We start from the raw sequence: 23292 nt of genomic DNA on the forward strand, positions 1-23292 counted from the left end.
TGATGGGCAGCAGGACTCACTAAAATGACCATTTTGACTCAGTTTTTTTTCCCTTTTAAATACCCTTAATTAAACAGTGCCAGCCTCTGCGCAGTCTTTCAGGGACTCTAAAATACTTTATTGGAAACATAAACTAGGACATATCTATAATCTAACCATGAAACACATGCAGTGTATTGTAAACCTTGTTCCTTACGCAGCTCACAGAAGGGTGTTTAAATGTGCACTAGCAGAGCTTTCAGCTCTCAGAATGTTTTCCCACATATTATCATAGTGTTTTTCTGTGCAGGTTATTTCTAGTGATGTTACTGAGTCAGCTCAGAAATCCGTTCAGGTTGTGACAGCGGAAATGCGAAAAAGAAACGAAGTACTTAAGTCGTTTTTAAATGTTCTCATTTACGTGAGTAATTTTATTTACTAATTCTTATACTTAAATTATCACTATCACTACAGTAAGAGTACTCGTTCTTGAGTAGGGATTTTCAGTACTCCTTACACCCCTGCCTAGGGGCAGTTTAACATCTCCAGTTCCCTTGACTACATGTCTTTGGACTGTTGGTGGAAACCCACACAGACACAGGGAGAACGTGTAAAGGCCACACAGAAAGGACCTTTCACTCAGCTGGGGAGTTTCTTACTATGAGGGGCAACAGCACTGCCCACCACACCACCATGCACCATTGCATGTTTTAGATTTTTTCTTTCAATATGTTAAACTCAGTGAATAAAATAGAACTTGTGCATTAAGATTTGCAGAGAAGTGTCGTATTCAAGTCTACAGTTTTTTTTTTTATAAGTTTCACTTGGAGAATCAAAATAACCAGAGATGTTCAAACTTATACATAACACTGTAACTGATTTTAATTTGTTTAGAATTTTTCAGTGTAATGTAAAGTAGAATACCAGTCATCATAGACATTATTCCTTTTATCACATACATTATTTTTTGGTCAACATTTGCTGTTTCATATTTATATGGTGGCTTGCAGAAGTTCAGCACCCATGCATATCTGAATTTCTAAGAACACAAAAATGTGCAACTCTTTCTTTCTAAAAGCATAATTACACAATTTTAACACATTTAAAATGAACAACCTTAGAATTATGCATTAGGTCATTTGTAATGCAAACTAAGTCAGGTTCTACCCTTGGTGTGCTACTGATGTACGAAAATTGATTTTATGGCTGTACATTCTTACAAACCGGCTGCGAATCTGTGCCACCCTTATTCCATATATGATGGGATTTAGAAGAGGAGGTACAACAAGAAACTCCATTCCCAAGATATTCCACAAAGCCTGCACTTCCTGACCTTGTACATAGCGCGCACACAAAGAATCAGACAGCACAGAAATAGTGAAGTTGATGAGGGTGATTAAATGAGGCAGACACGTCTTAGAACGCAAAGAAGCCCTGATAATGCAAATATATGAGACAGTGATAAACACACATTGGGAAAAGTGAGAAAATATTAGAATATACCCATAGACATTGTTCAGAGTGACATCTATGCAGGAAAGCTTAACAACATCCCAGTTAAAGCAGTAGATCTTCTCAATGACATTACCACACAGAGGTAGTCGAGCTGCCAGTGCAACCCCAATAATTGTTTCTAGAAAGGAGAAGAACCAGGTAAAACCCATCAAATTTGCCACCTTCTGGGGTGTCATGATGCTGTGATAATCCAAAGGCTTACAAATGGCTACATATCGGTCATATGCCATGACTGTTAAACTTGTGAATTCACTGAAAAGATAACAGTAAATTATGTACATTTGTATTAGACACCCTGTATATGAAATGATATTAGAGTCTAAAAAAAGATCAGCAAGAATCTTTGGATAGAAAGCAGAAGCACCACATATTCCATTCACATACAAATTGCAGATAAACAGATACATGGGCTCATGAAGTGTTTTTTCCAGAATGATTGTGATAATCAGAGTTAGATTTACAACCACAGTCACCATATAAACAACAAGACCAAATGCAAAGTAAATGTGTTTGTTTGTCCTTGAGTCATTCAGTCCACGAAGCACAAACATGAACTCTCCAGAAGAATTTAGCATCATTTCTTCTCTGTACTTTTGAATTCAAAAGCAAATGTCAGAGTTTTAAAAAGTCTTGAAAGTGTAATTTCTTAGAGTCTAACATCTTTATGTGTCTTATAATGGTGTTGCCTGTCCCTTAGCCAGTAACTTTCTACACCTGGTGGTCTTACTTATATACAGACGTTTGACTGTACAGTCTGACATATACTGTTTACAAATGATGATGTAAGAAAAATCTCTGAGGATACGATACTGAGCAGCTCACCAATTGAGTTTGTCCTCGTCAGTCCACTTTAAAATAATCTTTTGTTATTAAACATGTTCTCTGCTGCATACATTCTGAAATCTACCTGGACTTTTGCATGAATGGCTCCTAAAACATGAGAGATTTGTTAGAATATTTTTATATTATAATAATGAAGAGATTCTCGCTGTTTTGGAGCATTTGTATTGGTTCAATCATGAAATCTTCACACAATGCAAAGGATAGTTGCTGAGCTCAAATGATGCAGAGAAATGAAAATCGCAAAAAATGGAGATGGTTTTCATTGGACAGCAATGATATACACTACTTTACATTACTCAATATAAAATGAAGAAATGGTTGAAACAGTTGAGGTCATTGATGAAAAAAAAGTCAGAAAACATTAAATAAGCTATAATACACATTACATAGATTTATATGCCTATATAAATAACATCTCTGAGATACAGGAAATTTTCTTTTTTTTGCTTGAGTCTGTTCTCCTGATGATAATATCAAGGCCAAAAAAACAATCGGCTGGCTGCGATCTTCTCGTCTTGTGTCTGTCTATGAATACAGTTTGTCGTTACATCCACAAATTCAGGTTAAAACTCTACCATGCAAAGAAGAAACCACATACAAACAAGATCTAGAAATGCCACCACCTTCTCTGGGCCTGAGCTCATTTAAGATTAATGGAGGCAAAGTGGAAAAGTGCCCTGTAGTCTCACAGTTAAAATTTGGAATTCTTTTTGGAAATCATGGATGCCGCATCCTCCAGGCTAAAGAGAAGTGGGACCATCCGGCTTGTTAAGAGCACACAGTTCAAAAACCAGCATTCATAATAGTGTAGGGGAGCACATGGCATGGGTGACTTGCACATCTGTGAAGACACCATTATGTCTGAACAATACATACAGGTCTTAGAGCAATATTTGCTGGTCCTGTTGGCGTCATCAGGCTGGGACCTCCAGCTCTCTCTGGACCAGTTTGCAACTGAGTGTGAAGCAGCTTGGATGAAAATCAGCACCTCTAAATCTGAGACCATGGTCCTCAGTCGGAAAAGGGTGGAATGCTATGTTCGGGTTGGGAGTGAATTCTTGCCCCAAATGGAGGAGTTTAAATATCTTGGGATTTTGTTCACGAGTGAAGGAAGAATGGAATGAGAGGTTGACAGGCGGATTGGTGTGGCATCTGCAGTAATGGTGAAGAAAGAGCTGAGCCAAAAGGTAAAGCTGTCAATTTACCGGTCAGTCTACGTTCAGACTCTCACCTATGGTCACGAGCTTTGGGTAGTGACTGAAAGAATGAGATTGTGGATACAAGCGGCTGAAATGAGCTTTCTCCGCAGGGTCACCAGGCTCTCCCTTAGAGATCGGGTGAGAAGATCGGCAATTCGGGAGAGGCTCGGAGTAGAGCCGCTGCTCCTCCACGTTGAGAGAAGCCAGTTGAGGTGGTTCGAGCATCTGGCAAGGATGGCCTCTGGGCGAGGTGTTCCAGACATGTCCGATGGGGAGGAGACCCCGGCAAAGACCCAGGACACGTTGAAGGAATTATATCTCTCAACTGTCTTGGGAACGCCTCGGTATCCCTCCGGGAAGAGCTGGAGGAGGTGGCGGGGGAGAGGGAGGCCAGGGCCTCTTTGCTTAGGCTGCTGCCCCCGCGACCCGGACCCGGATAAGTGGTTGAGGATGGATGGATGGATGGATGGATGGATGGATGGATGGATTTGCTGCCATTCAGACAATGCCATCTTTTTCAGGGAACACCTTGTTTTTTAGCAAGACAATGCCAAACCGCATTCTGCATGTATTATAACAGAATGGCTCCAAAAGTAAGTGTCCAGGTGCTTTTTTCCTGTTTTCAACTAAATATAGGGTTTAAATTATTTACACATCATTGCATTCTGTTACCATTTACATTTTGCAGTGTCCCAACTTTTTTTGAAAATAGGATTGTAGATTCACCTCAATGATCAACAGTTTGCAAGGTGTTCTTTTCCTCAAATGCTGATCTTTTTCTGCAAAATACCTTTGAAGGTGGTGATTTTGGCACAAGAGTCCAATTTTAACACGTTTTGTATAATTCTGACTTTAACTTTTATGAGGAGGCCGCTGGTAATGTTTTCTTCTGATGGCTCTTCCATGCAAGCAATGCTGTACAGTAGAATAGTGCACCACCCTGCTTGTGTCAGCCGAACCTTTCTGTAGGCCCTTTACTACGGAGGTTTGCTTTGCCGTTTTGGCAAACATACAGGCAGATATGTTTTTATAGCCTTACCCTGCTTTGTAGAGGTCAATTAGCTTAATTTTCTCAGCTAGCGTCTTAGAGGAGTCCCTGGTTGTCGAATGTTAGCACACGGTTGGAAGAGTCTGATAATTTATTACACACTGCAATTGTCATTATTTGACAGTTTTTATAGGCAGTTCTTGACCTAAATAACCAGCCCTAAGGTGTCAGTTAAGGCTGAACTAGTTTTGAGACGTTGCAACTGGAAGGATGTACAAACTTTTACCATTTTTTTTCTATTTTTTTTTAGTTAAATATAATGTAACTGTGCTTTAACATTTGGTGATGTAGTGAATTTATATATGAATTTCCTTGGCCTCTTGTGTTTTCAGTGCATAATAGCCTCTGATTCTGCAATGCAGTTTCCAAGGCTAACCTCACCTCTGTGTGACTTGCTCTTCTTTTTGGAGCCAGTGTTAAAGCATTCATCAGACCGCTCAAGCAGTATGGCAGAGTGTCCCAGATGGCATTGAGATAATAGGTGCAGCATGCAGAAAAGTATAATGGCATAAAATATGAAAAACAATAAAAATGGTAGAATGAAATAATGAGAAATATCAAAATATTCCAGAATTCAGCTCCACATTTCACAGTTCATAGCTAACACTTGTTAATTGTTTTGTAATATATATATATATATATATATATATATATATATATATATATATATATATATATATATATATATCCATCCATCCATCCATCCATTTTCTAAGCCGCTTCTCCGTCAGGGTCGCGGGGGGATGCTGGAGCCTATCCCAGCAGTCTTCGGGCGGAAGGCAGGATACACCCTGGACAGGTCACCGGTCCATCGCAGGGCAGACAGATATACACTAATTTTTGTGATTTTCAAGGACTTATCAAGCTCCCATTGCAGGCTAAATGCAGTCTGACTTGTGGAGGAAGAAATTGGACGCATATAAGACATATTACAGTGAGCTCAGTTGTTAAATGTGTTCTTGCAATATAAAAATATGCAATAGACCACATGCAAAATGTCATTTATTTAGTACTTTGAAATGTAACATAAAGGTAATGAGAGGTTATGCAGATCCTTCTGATTCTTACCATGCTGAATTCATTCTACTGAATTACTTAATCTCTTAGCATAAAGCAAGTATACATTTAGGACTTGCCTCATTAGTCCAGTTATACCTACAAGATAAAAGTCAGTAAAACGGTGTTTCATTATGAAATGCAACACAGGTAACACCCCGAGTATGCACGTTGGCTTATAATGCACACAAGGAGTTCATGCAGGATAGATTCTTTCTTTACAGACATGGGCATCTGCCTCTCTACTCATGGGCTCTCACAAGAAAAAAGAGCGACAGTGACCAGTGGCTTAATTTCAGGCAACTAAGGAATAAATGTACTTCCTACATCATAAAATCAACCCTCAGATATTTACAAATTCATCTTCAAACTTCTTCAAATTCTGGAAGACAGTTAATTTGCTCAAAAACAAATCAGTCCCTATTCCAACTCATGTTGTTATTGATTATCAACAGATTTCTGATCAGAGAGCTCTGCCAAGCACGTAATACTCACTTTGCAGCTACTGGACATTGATTTGATAATACTAAAATGGAAGCACCTCTCTGTGAAATTGATACCTCCTCTGATGTGAGACAGGGTCTCTTTACAATTTACCCTACTCTTTTAGTATAGTAGCTAATGCCCTTAACACCAGCAACACTAAAAAGGTATAGGAGAGGACAGTTCAGTTTTTCAGAGGCTATTGACCCTGATTATTTTAGAACACATTACATATATTTTTAATCTATCTATTTTACTCCCTTTTGAAAAGAGCTCATGTAATTCCACTTCACAAAGGAAGTAACGCCTCATGCTTAGCTGTTGATTTAGTTGATTATTCCTTACTTTTAAAAAGTCTATTAAATATTGGCTTTGACCAGAGGGATGGATTAGAAATGATCTCTGATAGACACCAATGTGTGGCCCTGGAACAAAGTAATTCAGAGCTACTAGCGATAACTAAGAGGTTCACTCCTCAGACCTTGTTTAATATCTATATTAATGATATCACCAACTAAGTTGCCAAATGCAAAGTACATTTATATGCTAATAATCACCATCTTGACTATATTGGTGCTGCAGTGGAAAAACACAGCATTTTAAAATTATTATTATTAATAATAATAATAATAAAACAATTATTTTATAATAATTTAATTATATATTATTATTGCTTTTTTTAGCATTTGATATGTTTTTACAGTACAATTTTTTTTCAGTCTTTAATTTCTGTATGGGCTTGGCCACATAGAGGGGCTCCATTAGTGTCCACTGATTTATAATTAAGGTTGATTGATTGATTGATTGATTTATTAATTATTTGGACTGTGTAAGAAGTATAGCTTGAGACCCCACAAGTAATACAGTAATTATAATATGTATGTATATATTTATTATCTATGGATAGTTAATGTGTATATAAATATATGTATAGTAATATAGCAATAATGACTAATGACATGTTACAGTAGCACAACTTCTGTCCAGCTGGTGACAGTCTTCAGTCAGGGTTGTGTAGGTCATTTATATGGCAGATGGCTCAAATGTGACATCACATGAAACAGTGAAGAATTGTGAACAGAGTGGCCTGCTGGTTCTAGAGGTTCTAGAACCAGCAAGCCACTGTTCTAGAAGAACATACTGTTCAAAGCAGAGATGAAAGCTTAATGCCTATGAAGACTACCTCACAGAAAGCTGTTAAATGAAATAGTTACAAACATGCTGTCTGAGGTATATGTAGAGTGCTGTAATGTAAATGTACCACTTAATTCTTATAAGTGCTCAGAGATGCTTTTAGGTCTCCTGGTCTACTGGATTCCCCAATGGCACCGCACTCTCATCCAAGAGGCTCAACTAGTGTTCAGGAAACAAGCCCTTAAGATTAATTTATTATTTGTCTTCATTTCAAATGTCCATATTTTGTATTATTTTAGGTATCATCCGCTGTTTCCTGTATGACCAAAGGTCTAGCCAACCATAGAGCGATATCTCAAAACCACAAAAAGCATAGAATAAATGAAAAAAAATTATAAAAATAAATAAAATGAAAGTAAACTTACACAAAAGTAAATAAAACTAAGAAAAGAGATAATATTCGGCCTCAGGATGAAAAAGAATAAAAAGAAAAAAGTGTATTTTTCATAATGTTTACAATCTTTATTTCAAAATCATGTTGATCAACTATGTAATTTCAGCATTAACAACTGAGGGCACAACAGACAGGGTACATCACTGTAATCTACAGCATGATGTTCAGTGATGCAGCTAAAGGTCCTGCAAAGTTGTATCTGTCATTTTGTTCAGATTAATCATATCAATTTTAGACATCTTAAGCTTAACACAAAAGCATTAAAAATGTTGATTAATAATACATTTAGCCTATGATTAAATATGACACTGGGTTCAGGATGGATTATTTTTGCAATATTTCAAGCAAGATTCGAATGAAGGAAAATGTCTATAATAATGTTGCTGCACAACTTAGTCATGACGGTAGAGCTGGTGGGCAGGAGGACTGCTGGACTGATTTGTTGGTGCTGATCATTTGTAATTTTTGATTTCCAAACAATGAGGTTGCATTACATTGCAATTAATAGAATGTCCATTCCCCACAATGCATTGCCATCACAATTTTTCACAATGTCACTTCATTTATACCCCTGATGTTGATGCTTATTCTTCCATCCAGGTTATATAACATATGCCAGATGTAAATGTCTAATTCTAAAGTCTGAAAACTACTCTTTAGCAGCGGACACCTGTACTGCTGTATTCATATTAGAAATGCAGCTGTGCCATGCCATTTATATCAGATCTTGTCAGATCACATCTGTTCTTGTCTGAAGAAGTTCATTTCAAGGTTCCTCTGCAAGACCTGCATTACACCAACAATCTGTCTACAATCAATTTAAGCTCTGATCTACTTCTTTGAGTCTGTGACTATACAGTTGCATAAACCGGCGCCGTATCTGATTCATTTTTAACCCATATATGATGGGGTTTAGAAGAGGAGGCACAACAAGAAACTCTATTCCCAAGATGTTGCGCAGAGCTTGCAGTTCCTGACCTTTGCCATAGCGTGCACACATATGATCTAATAACACAGAAATGGTGAAGTTGATGATGGTGATTAAATGTGGCAGACAAGTCTGCATGAATTTAACTCGCTCTGTCTTGGACTTTAAAGCAGCCCTGATGATGCGAGTATATGAGATAATGATGAACACAGCTTGAAAAAACTGAAAAAACATTATAATGTACCCATAAACATTGTTCACAGTGATATCTGTGCAGGAAAGCTTAACAACATCCCAGTTAAAGCAGTAAAGCTTGTCAATGTCATTACCACATAAGGGTGTTTGCGCTGTCAGTACAATTGCAACAGATACCTGTAGTAAGGAAAATATCCAGATAAAAACCAGCAAATTTACCACCTTCTGGTGTGTCATAACGTTGTGATATTCCAAAGGCTTACAAATGGCTACATATCGGTCATATGCCATGACTGTTAAACTTGTGAATTCACAGAAAAGATAACAGTAAATTATGTACATTTGTATCAGACACCCTGAATATGAAATGATATTAGAGTCTAAAAAAAGATCAGCAAGAATCTTTGGATAGAAAGCAGAAGCACCACATATTCCATTTAAAAACAAATTGCATATAAACAGATACATGGGCTCATGAAGTGTTTTTTCCAGAATAATTGTGATAATCAGAGTCAGATTCACAAACAGAGTCACAATATAAACAACAAGACCAAATGCAAAGTAAATGTGTTTGTTTGTCCTTGAGTCATTCAGTCCATGAAGCACGAATATGAACTCTTTAGAGGAATTGTCTGGCATTTTGTCAGTACATTTGAATACAAAAATTGATGTCACGCTTTTAAATGGTCTTAAAAGCATAATTGTCCTGACTTAAACTACAATAAAATAAGAACCACCTGACTCAGCAACGTTTGTACAGTTTTCTGTCCACAGCCAGCTGATAGCAACTTACTGGACATTGTAAGTGGTGCTGTCTGTCTCTAGCCTGTCACTTTCTGGCATCATTGCTTATATAGATATTTGGAGTCTGACGTGATGTTTACAACTGATGAAATGGAAGTATTGCCTTAAGACAATTTACTGAACAGCTCCCTAAGTGAGTTAGGTCTATAATGATGCTACTCTGTGAATTTGACTTCATTCAGTATTATAGTGCTGTGAAAAACTCTGATTTCTTTTGTTTTTGCTAATTTGTCCTATTGAAATGTTTCAGATCATCCAACTATATGATCATTCTTTTCACTCAAAATAAAGATTTATTTAAAACCTATATCACCTATGTAAAAAGGTTATTGCCCCCAAAACAAAATAACTGGTTGTGCCACCCTTTGCAGTAACAACTGCAATCAAAGGTTTGTGATAACTTATGATAAGTCAGGGATTTTTTTTTCTTGCTCTCTTTTTTGCAGAAGTGTTTTAATTTAACCTGCCACAGCATCTCAATCAGATTCAAGTCAGGATTTTGACTCAGCTACTCCAAAACCTTAATTTTCTTTCTTTTTTTTTTTTGAGACATTCGCTTTAGCTTTACATTATGAACTGACTGGGCGACATTCTCCTTCTGGATTTTCTCACAGAGAGCAGAAGTCAGAGAGCAGGGTCCATCAGTTATGACGTCAAGGTCCTGCAGAAGCAAAGCCACCCCAGACCATCACACAACCACCACCATATTTGACTGTTGGTATGATGCTCTTATGGTGGAATGCAGTGCTAGCTTTACATCAAATGTAGCAGAACCCATGTCTTTCAAAATGCTCCACCGACTTCGCAGGCCACAGAATATTATCCTAAAAGTCTTGGGGGTCACCTAGATGTTTTTGGCAAATGCGAGAAGTACCTTTGTGTTCTATTTGGTTAGCGGTGGTTTGTGTCTTGTAACTCTCCAATGAAAGCCATTTTTGCCTGGTGTCTTTCTTATTGTGGAATCATGTAGATTGACCTTAAAGGGGAACTCCACTGATTTAGCAAAATTAATCATGTGGTGGTTTAGATGTAAAGAAAATCACTCAGAGTGGTTCAGTGTGAAATGTACCTTTCTAGAGAAATTTACAGAGTCAGAATTGAGAACCAGATATCTGAAGCATTTAATGGCTCCAAAAGCTACATCCCATTAACTTATCATACAAAAGAGTTATGAATGTGTTGCTTGATACCTGAGACATTGTTTTGTGATAGTTTTGTAAAACATTTTGGCAAAAATTTTATTTTATTTATTAAGTATTACTCCAGGATCACTTCTGGAGTAAAATGTACACATGTACATTTTAATTTCCTCTCAAAACCACATTCTCAACTGAGATCAATTTATATGAATGGAGGTCTATTTCTAAAATGTACTTGGAATGGCAACTGAAAAATTGCACCGTACAGTGTTTCTCTTAATTGATTTTTGCATCCTGTTAAAGTGCAGTTCACCACCACTCTGAAAAAGTAACCAGCAAAGTGTAGCTACTCACATCAGCTATGAGTTTTGTTGACACTACGCAACGCAATGCCGCTACCTAGTGTTAGAAATTCAAAAAGACATTCCTTCACAGAATCATGCTTAATCCCATAGCCCAAAGCTGTTTTGCATTCTGTAGGAGACCACACTCTATCAGTAGGAAAACCTTTGGAAGAAAAGTACTCTGACCTTTTTTTCTTATTAACATGTTTTTTGACTATGTTCTCCATTACCATTTCAAATTCAGAGTCAGTCCACTGCAGCATTTCAGTCCCACCCCTAACTAGTGTGCTCTTTTTATAGTTAAGAGGTTTCCAGGAATCTTTAACATTTTTCTGAGCATTTTGGCCTTTGGAAATCATGGTGAGGTGACTAGTGACAAGACAATCAACTAAACAAACAAACAAACAAGTAAACTTCCCTTGAAACAAAGGGTGTAACAGCCACAAAAAACACTAGGTTTCTTTATCAGTGACAACAAGTAAACTTCCCTTGAAACAACAGGTATAACAGCCACAAAAAACACTAGGTTTCTTTATCAGTGACAACAAGTAAACTTCCCTTGGAACAAAGGGGATAACAGCCACAAAAAACACTAGGTTTCTTTATCAGTGACAACAAGTAAACTTCCCTTGAAACAACGGGTATAACAGCCACAAAAAACACTAGGTTTCTTTATCAGTGACAACAAGTAAACTTCCCTTGAAACAACAGGTATAACAGCCACAAAAAACACTAGGTTTCTTTATCAGTGACAACAACTAAACTTCCCTTGAAACAAAGGGGATAACAGCCACAACAAACACTAGGTTTCTTTATCAGTGACAACAAATAAACTTCCCTTGAAACAAAGGGGATAACAGCCACAAAAAACACTAGGTTTCTTTATCAGTGACAACAAATAAAGTTCCCTTGAAACAAAGGGGATAACAGCCACAAAAAACACTAGGTTTCTTTATCAGTGACAACAAATAAACTTCCCTTGGAACAAAGGGGATAACAGCCACAAAAAACACTAGGTTTCTTTACCAGTGACAACAAATAAACTTCCCTTGTTTCAGAGAGGGTAAACTTTACTGACTTCTCCGTGTTATAAAACCAGAATTTCTCTTTTTTTGATTATTTAATTTCTCTTTAGTTCGAAATGGCGTTTACTCACCAAGCAGGTTTCAGTATGCCATCCGGGTCACGGCACCAAGTTGTTAGAAATTCAGCTTTCAGGAATCAGAAGTCAGGAGACCTTCAGCGTAGACTTGATTTTATTGACACACAGGAAATGTGGGCACAGCTTAGTGGATCGCAGCCAGTCTATCACAGCCAGTCTGATTAGGGATATTTTAGGAGAACCTTATAAATACTGGAAGTTGGGGGAGGAGGATAAAGGTGCGGAAAAGGAGTTTTAGGGGGGGTAAGCGAGGGGGATGAGGGTGATAAGAAGAGGGGGTTAAGCAAGGCTATGTGAGGGGGATGAGGGTGATAAGAAGAGGGGGTTAAGCAGGGGGATGATGATTACCCTATCAAAAGCACAGAGGTGCCGACTCCCTGCAAGGATGGCGAACATCAACACTCCTTGATGGTTGCCACCCTGGAGGGTTATTTTGTGACCTTATGGTCAGCAATCAAAGGGCCAAACCAACAATGCAGGGAGTTGACCACCTTAGATCAGCAGATAGGACGAACAATGGAGGGAGCTGACCATCCTCAGGTCAGAAGATAGAAGCTTAATTTCTCTCAATTCCCCCTTTGATTCTCCTTAATGGAGAATCACAAAATTATGTTATGACTACAAGTATAGAATATATGTACAACAAGAAGTCGAAAAACAAAAACAAACAAAGATGGATGCAGGTCAGGGAGCTTGGATGATTTGCTTCTGCATGATGGAACGTCAGGTCTTCTGTGGGCATGCGTGTGCAATCCCATGCATTTGAACCATAGATCATGGTTATGATCTATGTTGGTTATGTTGGCGGCACGGTGGCGTGGTGGGTAGCGCTGTCGCCTCACAGCAAGGAGGGCCTGGGTTCGATTCCCCGGCCGGGTGACCAGGGTCCTCTCTGTGTGGAGTTTGCATGTTCTCCCCGTGTCTGCGTGGGTTTCCTCCGGGTTCTCCGGTTTCCTCCCAAAGACATGCAGTCAGGCCAATTGGACATGCTAAACTGCCCCTAGGTGTGAGTGTGTGAGTGACTGTCTGTGTCTGTGTGTCTGCCCTGCGATGGACTGGCGACCTGTCCAGGGTGTATCCTGCCTTCCGCCCGAAGACTGCTGGGATAGGCTCCAGCTCCCCCCCGCGACCCTGACGGAGAAGCGGCTTAGAAAATGGATGGATGGATGGATGGATGGATCATGGTTATGATCATGCACAGTGTTTGGATTTGTGATGTATTCATGTTGTCCTGGTGAACTTGACAGCATCTGTTGCTTGGTAGGTCGTCCTCAAGGTCTCGTCCTCGTCTCCAATCAGCTGCGCAGATTTTCTTGAGATGCACGTTTCTTGAAGAGTCGACAAGGCATCTAGAAGTAAATGCAGTGTTCTGAGTGGATGGGGACACCGTCTCCGCTGTGTGGTTCTATAGAATACACAAAAGGAACATACGCAGTGAACTGTTCATCAGAAAAATTTGAAGATTTTCATTCAGTGATTGTCATGCAGCTCCCCACTATCTGTCCCTCAGAAAAGGCTGTTATGATGATACACAGTGTTGTGGAGTCTTCACCTCAAGGGTAACCCCCATGATAATAGAAATCATAGTTCTTCCTTGAGGCTCTGTACATCACCCACCTCCTCTTTTACTGGCCCTTAAACTCATTTTTGAGGAGCAGGCACAACCTTACAATGAGAAACATGAATCCATGTTTTCTTTCCTTCACATTTCACTGCTGTGTTAGTAATCAAAAGAACCTGATATGGGCCATCCCATCTGGGTTCTAGAGATTGTTTGTCATGTTTCCTCACCATGACCCATTGACCTGGAATTATTGTATGGCCACCTTCAGCTGGTTTGCTCCAAGCGCTATTGACCTGACTCTGAGCTGCCTGTACTGCTTGTGTTCGTGTTTGGCAATAATTAAGAAGTGCATCTGACAGTAAATGCACATCTGCTTTGCGGAGATCAATCACCCCTGGAACCAGCATTGGTCTACCTGACACAACTTCATAAGGACTAAGCCCAACCGTTTTGTTGCTAGTTGCCCTTATACTGCAAAGTACAGCTGGCAAGGCTGCAGTCCATTTGACACCACGACTGTGGAGTTTAGTCAGTCGTTCCTTGATGACACGGTTTACACGCTCTACCTGTCCTGAAGCTTGTGGTCTGTATGGACAGTGAAGTTTCCAGTTCACCTTCAGAAGTTTACACACAGCCTGCACTACCTGTCCAGTGAAGTGAGTACCTTGATCTGACTCAATTTGCTCAGCCATGTCCAGAGTTCCCAGTTTGGGGAATCGGACTGTAGCTTGTGAATAGAAGAAATGTCATTAGTATTACACTCTGTATTAGTGAGGGATGCAATACTAGCTGGTGGTAAAAAACATGCCCTTTTAGCCGCTTCATCTGCAATTCTATTGCCTTGTGCTTCAAAAGTATTACCACCTGTGTGCGCTTTGACTTTCACAACGGCTAGATCTGCGGGTAACTTGACAGCTTCCAAAAGACCAATGTACTAAGTCAGCATTTTTAACTGGAGTGCCAGCAGCTGTGAAAAAACCTCTATGACTCCACAGATGTGCAAAGTCATGCACAACGCCGAAGGTATATCTTGAATCAGTAAAAATTGTGGCATATTTACCTGATGCAAGTTTACATGCTTCATTTAGGGCCACCAACTCAGCCTGCTGGGCTGAGTAGGAAGGAGGAAGACTACCACTGGCCAAAGTTTGAAGACTGTCAGTCACCGCCCATCCAGATCTATGCTGACCATCAGTGTAAGTTGAGGAACCATCAGTAAAAAGAATCAAATCTGGATTATCAAGAGGGACATCTTTAACAACAGGATGAGAACTGGATAATTCAATGCAATCATGATCACCCCCTTCCTCATAAGCATCAGTCAATGAGGACATCATAAAGGAGGAAGGGTTGTTCATTGGTGCGTTCTGAATCACCACATTAGGAGCTGTCAAAACAGCAAGCCAGTTGCCCCATCTAGAAGCTGTCACTGACAACACGCGGCCATTGTTGAGTAAGGCTGACACAGAATGAGGACATTTGACTGTGACTATTTGCTCTAGCATCCGTAGCGCAAAAGCTAACAGTGCCAGATATGTAGCCTGTACTGCTCTTCAACATGGACCCATACCATGAGCCACCGTGTCTAATTTAGCTTAATGATAAGCTACTGGACGCTGCATACCACCATGTTCCTGAGTCAGACAGGACGTCATAAAACCACAATCTTCATGCACAAAGACAGTGAAAGGCTTGTTTGGCTCACAAAGGCCAAGAGCTGGTGCAGAAATCAAGGCTGATTTCAACTTTGCAAAAGCAGTGGTTGTGTTATCTGTGTGTACAAGAGGGTCATGTTGTCCAGGTTTACCTTTAAGCAGATCGTATAGTGGTTGTGAAATCGCAGCATAAGAATCTATCCAAGGTCTGCAGTAGTTGCAGAGGCCTAAGAAAGCTTGCAACTTGTGTACTGTGGTTGGCAACGACAGTGCATTAATTGCTGAGCTTCTAGCAGGCAAAATTCCTCTAGAACCCTGGGTAACCCATTGCCCCAAATATTGTACACCAGGACAACACAACTGAGCTTTGTCACGACTGGCCTTGTGTCCCTTGCTAACCAAAAATTCAAGAAGCGCCTTCAAGTCTTTGTCATGCGTTTCCTCAGTCTCACTACTCAACAAGACATCATCAACATACTGAATAACAACAGAGGACTGCAAAATGTGCTCAGCCTGGGAGAGGTGTTTTCTGAGTGCTTGATGGTAAATAGTTGGACTGTTATGAAAACCCTGAGGCAGCCGTGTCCATTGGTATTGCACATCCCCCACAGTGAAAGCAAGCCAAGGCTGGCTTTGTGATGCTAATGGAACAGACCAAAAACCATTAGCCATATCAACCACAGAAAAAACACTGTGTGTTGTAGGGATACCGTCAAAGATGGTGGATGGGTCAGCCACCAATGGAGTTAGCTTGTCAATATGCTGATTAGCTACCCTATAATCTACTGTTAGCCGCCAAGTTCCATTAGCTTTGCGAACTGGCCATACAGGACTGTTGGATACACTGTGTGTTTTGACCAAGATACCTCTTTTCTCAAGCTGATCTATGATTGGTCTAATACCCTGCAAGGCCTCTTTGTTGATAGAGGATACTGTTTAGTACAAGGAGGTTGACGACCAGTGAGAACAACTGGTTCCATTTCTAAAAGGCCACAGTCATCCTTATCATCTGACCAAATAGGGTGATTAGCCAAATCAGATTGTTTCAAAGAGGCAATGTTCCAAGCACACGAATCAGCATTAATAGACAAAGAACAGTTCAATTTTCTCAGAAAATCCATCCCAAGAATATTCTCAACCTTTCCCACCCAAAATTGCCATGAAATGGTTTTAGGTCCTAGATTAACATCTATGGGTGTAGATAAAGTTAAGAATATTCCAGCATTATCCAGTCCCTCAGCAGTGATGTGTCTGTCTGTCAATGATACTCCTAAAGATGCACAAACAATGTCAGAAAGTGTAGTAACCTGAGCCCCTGTGTCTACAAGAAATGAAAAATCCTGTCCCCTAATTTGTACATCAGCAAAAAGGCGATTCTCTAAAACTCTACTGATGGCACACAGATGGGCAGAAACGGCTGGGCAAATTAGTTTAAAGCTGGGGCAGATGGAGACGTTGACACCTCTGTATAGCCCTGCACTGCCTTGATTAACATAGACAATTGGTCATGTGAAAGACCCTGGAAAGACTTCCCTATTGTATCATCCTGCGGAAATCCCTCAGAGGATCTTCTAGCAGTGTTTTCCCTCATCTTTGGATACCTTCTAGAATTGTCTGCCTGTTTCTTATGACAATCCCTTGCAAAATGACCAGTTCAATGACAATAATGGCACTCATTTTTCTGGTTAGTGACCCTGTGATTGGGACTTGAGTTGAAGCCTTTGTCTGTTAGGACATGTACAGACGCTGAAACATGGCTTGGCTCCAGATCAAGATCCAATCTGTCCAGTTCACTTTTAAGCTCACCCCATTTAACCTTACGCCAGTTTGGAACAGCTGTCACTAGAGCCTGTCTAAGGTCTGGTCGCAGTGAGTCGACCAGTTGTCCAAAGTGTGGACCCTCAGTGGTGCAATCAATACTATCGTTGTTGTAAGTATCAATGCCACAATGACGAAGAAAAACTCTTTCAAACCGGTCACAATATTCTGCAGCTGATTCTCCTTTTCTCTGTTTACAATTACTTATCTGCCCCCAATCAGTGGTCTTACGACATTTGTGGCTAATCCACTCTTTGAAAACTTCCCACCCTTTATTAATGTCTTGGCTATTATCACCCAAACCATCTAACACTTTATTGGCAAGCTTCCTGCTATCAGTAATGTTAAGAACTTGGCTTGCTATTGCCACAGCGTCATTAGGATGCAATGAATAAAGGTTTTTCTTTTTCTCAATAAGGTCAATGAAGTCAAGGCCCATTACCCTTGGATGTTTAAATTCCTTGGACAGTCTATCCAATGTGGCGGCATCCAAAGGAATGTGGCCAATCTGTACCCTTGTTTCCTTGACTTCACCACCCCTATTGAGGACCTCAGCAGATCTGATTGTTACAGGTCTCATTTGAAATACTTTACTCTGAGAAGATTCAGAATCTTCATCAGAGAGTGAGCAGAATGCGTCCATGTCCGGGTACAGCCCATGCAACATTGGAGGATTTTCATCCTCTGTGTAGCATGGCTGACCTGGTTGACCGTGGCGCTTAGGTTTGCAGTTAGCATGTAACTGTTCAACCTCAGTCAGTGATTGTTGAAGTTTTTTGCATATTCTTTGGGCATTCAGTAAAGCTGTTTTGTGCTTTTTACTTTCAGTAGTCAACTCTAGGATCTTCCCCTCAGCCTCTGCTAACTTATCCTCCATATGCCTAAGTTTATACCCCCAGTATTGTTCTAGCCCAAAAAGACATTCCTTCACAGAATCATGCTTAATCCCATAGCCCAAAGCTGTTTTGCATGGAGGTCTATTTCTAAAATGTACTTGGAATGGCAACTGAAAAATTGCACCGTACAGTGTTTCTCTTAATTGATTTTTGCATCCTGTTAAAGTGCAGTTCACCACCACTCTGAAAAAGTAACCAGCAAAGTGCAGCTACTCACATCAGCTATGAGTTTTGTTGACACTACGCAACGCAATGCCGCTACCTAGTGTTAGAAATTCAAAAAGACATTCCTTCACAGAATCCCATAGCCCAAAGCTGTTTTGCATTCTGTAGGAGACCACAATCTATCAGTAGGAAAACCTTTGGAAGAAAAGTACTCTGACCTTTTTTTCTTATTAACATGTTTTTTGACTATGTTCTCCATTACCATTTCAAATTCAGAGTCAGTCCACTGCGGCATTTCAGTCCCACCCCTAACTAGTGTGCTCTTTTTATAGTTAAGAGGTTCCCAGGAATCTTTAACATTTTTCTGAGCATTTTGGCCTTTGGAAATCATGGTGAGGTGACTAGTGACAAGACAATCAACTAAACAAATAAACAAACAATTAAACTTCCCTTGAAACAAAGGGTATAACAGCCACAAAAAACACTAGGTTTCTTTATCAGTGACAACAAGTAAACTTCCCTTGAAACAAAGGGTGTAACAGCCACAAAAAACACTAGGTTTCTTTATCAGTGACAACAACTAAACTTCCCTTGAAACAACGGGTATAACAGCCACAAAAAACACTAGATTTCTTTATCAGTGACAACAAATAAACTTTCCTTGGAACAAAGGGGATAACAGCCACAAAAACCACTAGGTTTCTTTACCAGTGACAACAAATAAACTTCCCTTTTTTCAGAGAGGCTAAACTTTACTGACTTCTCCGTGTTATAAAACCAGAATTTCTTTTTAGTTCGAAATGCCGTTTACTCACCAAGCAGGTTTCAGTATGCCATCTGGGTCACGGCACCAAGTTGTTAGAAATTCAGCTTTCAGGAATCAGAAGTCAGGAGACCTTCAGCGTAGACTTGATTTTATTGACACACAGGAAATGTGGGCACAGCTTAGTGGATCGCAGCCAGTCTATCACAGCCAGTCTGATTAGGGATATTTTAAGAGAACCTTATAAACACTGGAAGTTGGGGGAGGAGGATAAAGGTGCGGAAAAGGAGTTTTAGGGGGGGTAAGCAAGGGGGATGAGGGTGATAAGACAATGCAGGGAGTTGACCACCTTAGATCAGCAGATAGGACGAACAATGGAGGGAGCTGACCATCCTCAGGTCAGAAGATAGAAGCTTAATTTCTCTCACTAGACAACACAAAAGTTGGAGAGGTACATGCAAGGCATTGTAAGGAACGAATAGTTCCCAAAGAAAGCATATTTTTTCAAACTTAGCACTGTTTTACGATTATCAGCGTGATTTATAAACATTTATAATACACATTCAGTGGTCAGTTTGGGTAGCAGATAAAATGGTGACATAAAAATGTCTGGTTCCTAGTACTAAAATGGTGAACAATTTTGACTCTCTAAATGTCTCTAGAAAGGCACATTTCATACCAAACCACTCTAAATGATTTTGTTTACATCTAAATTGTTGAATGTTTAAGTAATTGTTGCAAAATGTGAGGCCGACAGTTCTTTAGATGTTTATCTGGGTTCTTGAGTTACCTCCTAGGTAATGTGCTTTTTGATTAAATTTAGGTAGGCAAGCGATTCCTGGGAAGGTTCACCACTGTTCCAAGTTTTCTCCATTTGTGGATAATGGGCCTCACTGTGATTTGCTGGAGTCCCAGAGCCTAAGAAATTGCTTTGTAACCCTTTCCAGACATAGATTTCAATGACTTTATTTCACTGTATTCTGTATTTGAATCTCTTTAGAGTGTGGCATCATGTACAGCTTTTTGAGACTTTTTTGCCAGCTTCACATTGTCAGACAGGTTCTATTTGAGAGATGTTTAAATTCAGCATGCCTGGGTGCGGCTAGTCTCATACATACAGTCCCTTTTACTGAGAATGTGCACCTGAGAATGTGCACGCTTGCCAACTCCAAAGGCATCACAGCCAGTGGTGGAATGCCCCAAGCCCACTTAAAGGTCTGTCGTACCAGTGACGAGCATTGCTCAAACAAAGTCCTTTAATTGCACCAGAGGGTTTTGCCTCCACTGCTGTCTCCCTGCAGCAGGGGTCTCAGAATGTTCACTGTCCTGGTTGGCATAAGCATTCAGAGAAGGCATGCAAATGGGCCCCCGGGTGCTTCCAAGTCCACCTCAGGGTGATGCCCCTGCTGCAACGGTTCCACCTGCCCTGACACGTCTTCCATTTATGGGGCCGGTAGATGGCATGTCTATCCCTATGAACTACAACAGTCCACCACCCCACCTGGACCCAATATGCTTCTTCACCTAGGTGTTCTTTTACCACACAGGGACATAATCAGGGTGACTGACGTACAGACAGCCACACTCAGACTCCAAACAACAGTGGTTGTCCTTGACAACGCAAGTCAAATGCCCTGTTGGGTGATGGCCTCTGGCAAGCAGGTTCACTGCATGGAGACAGTATTGAAGAATGTCAGTGAATCTAGTTGACTTCTGCACAATGGAAGGGCAAGCCAGCAGGACCAGGGGCAAATGGACCGGATGCCCAGCTGGTTGCAAACCTTAGCCATGACTGTCGACTGTCGACGAGTTGCGCCCCTGATCATTGTAAAGTTTCTCTGGTATGCTGAACTGGTAGAAAAAATCCTCTACCAGCTGCTTCACTGTTGTTGTTGCACTCTGGTCCAGGACAACATATGCCTCGGGCCATTCAGTTAAATAATGCATAATCATAAGCCTGTACCTTTTCCCGGTCTCAGTGATGGGACAGGGGCTCAGGATATCCATGATTACTCTTATCTTTGTGGACTGAAGCACTGGAGCAGAAAGACTTTAAAAAATTGTGCGACGGCTGCTGCAGCCCTTTCTAGGCGGTACATAGGTTGCAGCAGTGTACATAGCGCTCCAAGTTCAGGCTGAATCCCAGCCAGGAGAACTTCTTCTGCAGCCATTTTAGGCTCTTGCTCAGCAGTGTACATAGCGCTCCAAGTTCAGGCTGAATCCCAGCCAGGAGAACTTCTTCTGCAGCCATTTTAGGTTCTTGCTCAGGCCAGCTGCCCCATGCACTGCACCCAACACTGCTTTATGCAGGCTGTGTGGCACCAGTCACTGCTCTTTGCAAAAGCAGAGGCGATATATATATATATATATATATATATATATATATATATATATATATATATATATATATATATATATATATATATATATACACAACCTCAAATACAAAGAAGTTGGGACATTGTGTAACACATAAATAAAAACAGAATATGATGATTTGCAAATCCATTTACATTCACAGCATTTAGCAGATTTACATTACATTTAGCAAACCTATATTCAATTGAATACACTACAAAGACAAGATATTTAATGTTCAAACGGATAAACTTTATTGTTTTTTGCAAATATTCATTCATTTTGAATTTGATGTCCGCAACACGTTCCAAAGAAGCTGGGACAGGGGCATGTTTACCACTGTGTTACATCACCTTTCCTTTTAACGACACTCAATAAGCATTTGGGAACTGAGGACACTAATTGTTGAAGCTTTGTAGGTGGAATTCATTCCAATTCTTGCTTGATATATAACGTCAGTTTCTCAACAGTCCAGGGTCTCCGTTGTCGTATTTTGAGCTTCATAATGCACCACACATTTTCAATGGGAGACAGGTCTGGACTGCAGGCAGGCCAGTCTAGTACCCACACTCTTTTACTACAAAGCCACGCTGTTGTAAGACGTGCAGAATGTGGCTTGGCATTGTCTTGCTGAAATAAGCAGGACGTCCCTGAAAAAGACGTTGTTTGGATGGCAGCATATGTTGCTCCAAAACCTGTATGTACCTTTCAGCATTAATGGTGCCTTCACAGATGTGCAAGTTACCCATGCCATGGGCACTAACACACCCCCATACCATCAGAGATGCTGGCTTTTGAACTTTGCGCTAATAACAATCCGGACAGTCCTTTTCCTCTTTGGCCCGGAGGACACAACGTCCATGATTTCCAAAAACAATTTGAAATGTGGACTCGTCAGACCACAGGACACTTTTCCACTTTGCGTCAGTCCAGATGATCTCAGATGAGCTCGGCCCAGAGAAGCCGGCAGTGTTTCTGGGTGTTGTTGATATATGGCTTTCGCTTTGCATGGCAGAGTTTTAACTTGCACTTGTAGATGGAGCGACGAACTGTGTTCACTGACGATGGTTTTCTGAAGTGTTCCTGAGCCCATGTGGTAATATCCGTTACAGAATGATGTGGGTTTTTAATGCAGTGCCATCTGAGGGATCGAAGGTCACGGGCATTCAATGTTGGTTTTCTGCCTTGCTGCTAACTTGCAGAGATTTCTCCAGATTCTCTGAATTTACCATGTCCAACTGGCCTGACTGCATGTCTCTGGACTGTGGGGGGAAACTGGAGTACCCGGAGGAAATCCACACAGACACAGGGATAACATACAAACAGAAAGGGCCAGTTATACCTACAAGATAAAAGTCAGTAAAACAGTGTTTCATTATGAAATGCAACACAGGTAACACCCCGAGTATGCACGTTGGCTTAAAATGCACACAAGGAGTTCATGCAGGATAGATTCTTTCTTTACAGACATGGGCATCTGCCTCTCTACTCATGGGCTCTCACAAGAAAAAAGAGCGACAGTGACCAGTGGCTTAATTTCAGGCAACTAAGGAATAAATGTACTTCCTACATCATAAAATCAACCCTCAGATATTTACAAATTCATCTTCAAACTTCTTCAAATTCTGGAAGACAGTTAATTTGCTCAAAAACAAATCAGTCCCTATTCCAACTCATGTTGTTATTGATTATCAACAGATTTCTGATCAGAGAGCTCTGCCAAGCACGTAATACTCACTTTGCAGCTACTGGACATTGATTTGATTATACTAATATGGAAGCACCTCTCT

At 40.4% G+C, this 23292-nt stretch overlaps 2 protein-coding genes across 2 annotated transcripts; both read right to left on the bottom strand.

Annotated features, from left to right (window-relative positions):
- Positions 1 to 1127: 1127 nt before the first annotated feature.
- On the bottom strand, positions 1128 to 2072 carry LOC108426884 (olfactory receptor 4S1-like). Its single transcript, XM_017696693.2, has one exon. The coding sequence runs from the start codon at positions 2070 to 2072 to the stop codon at positions 1143 to 1145; it is 930 nt and encodes a 309-aa protein (XP_017552182.1). The 3' UTR covers positions 1128 to 1142.
- Positions 2073 to 8525: 6453 nt separating this feature from the next.
- Positions 8526 to 9473, bottom strand: LOC108417089 (olfactory receptor 4S1-like). Its single transcript, XM_017689836.2, has one exon. The coding sequence runs from the start codon at positions 9471 to 9473 to the stop codon at positions 8526 to 8528; it is 948 nt and encodes a 315-aa protein (XP_017545325.2).
- Positions 9474 to 23292: the final 13819 nt, after the last annotated feature.

Source organism: Pygocentrus nattereri, chromosome 17 (genome assembly GCF_015220715.1).
Source record: "Pygocentrus nattereri isolate fPygNat1 chromosome 17, fPygNat1.pri, whole genome shotgun sequence".
Lineage (NCBI taxonomy): Eukaryota > Metazoa > Chordata > Actinopteri > Characiformes > Serrasalmidae > Pygocentrus > Pygocentrus nattereri.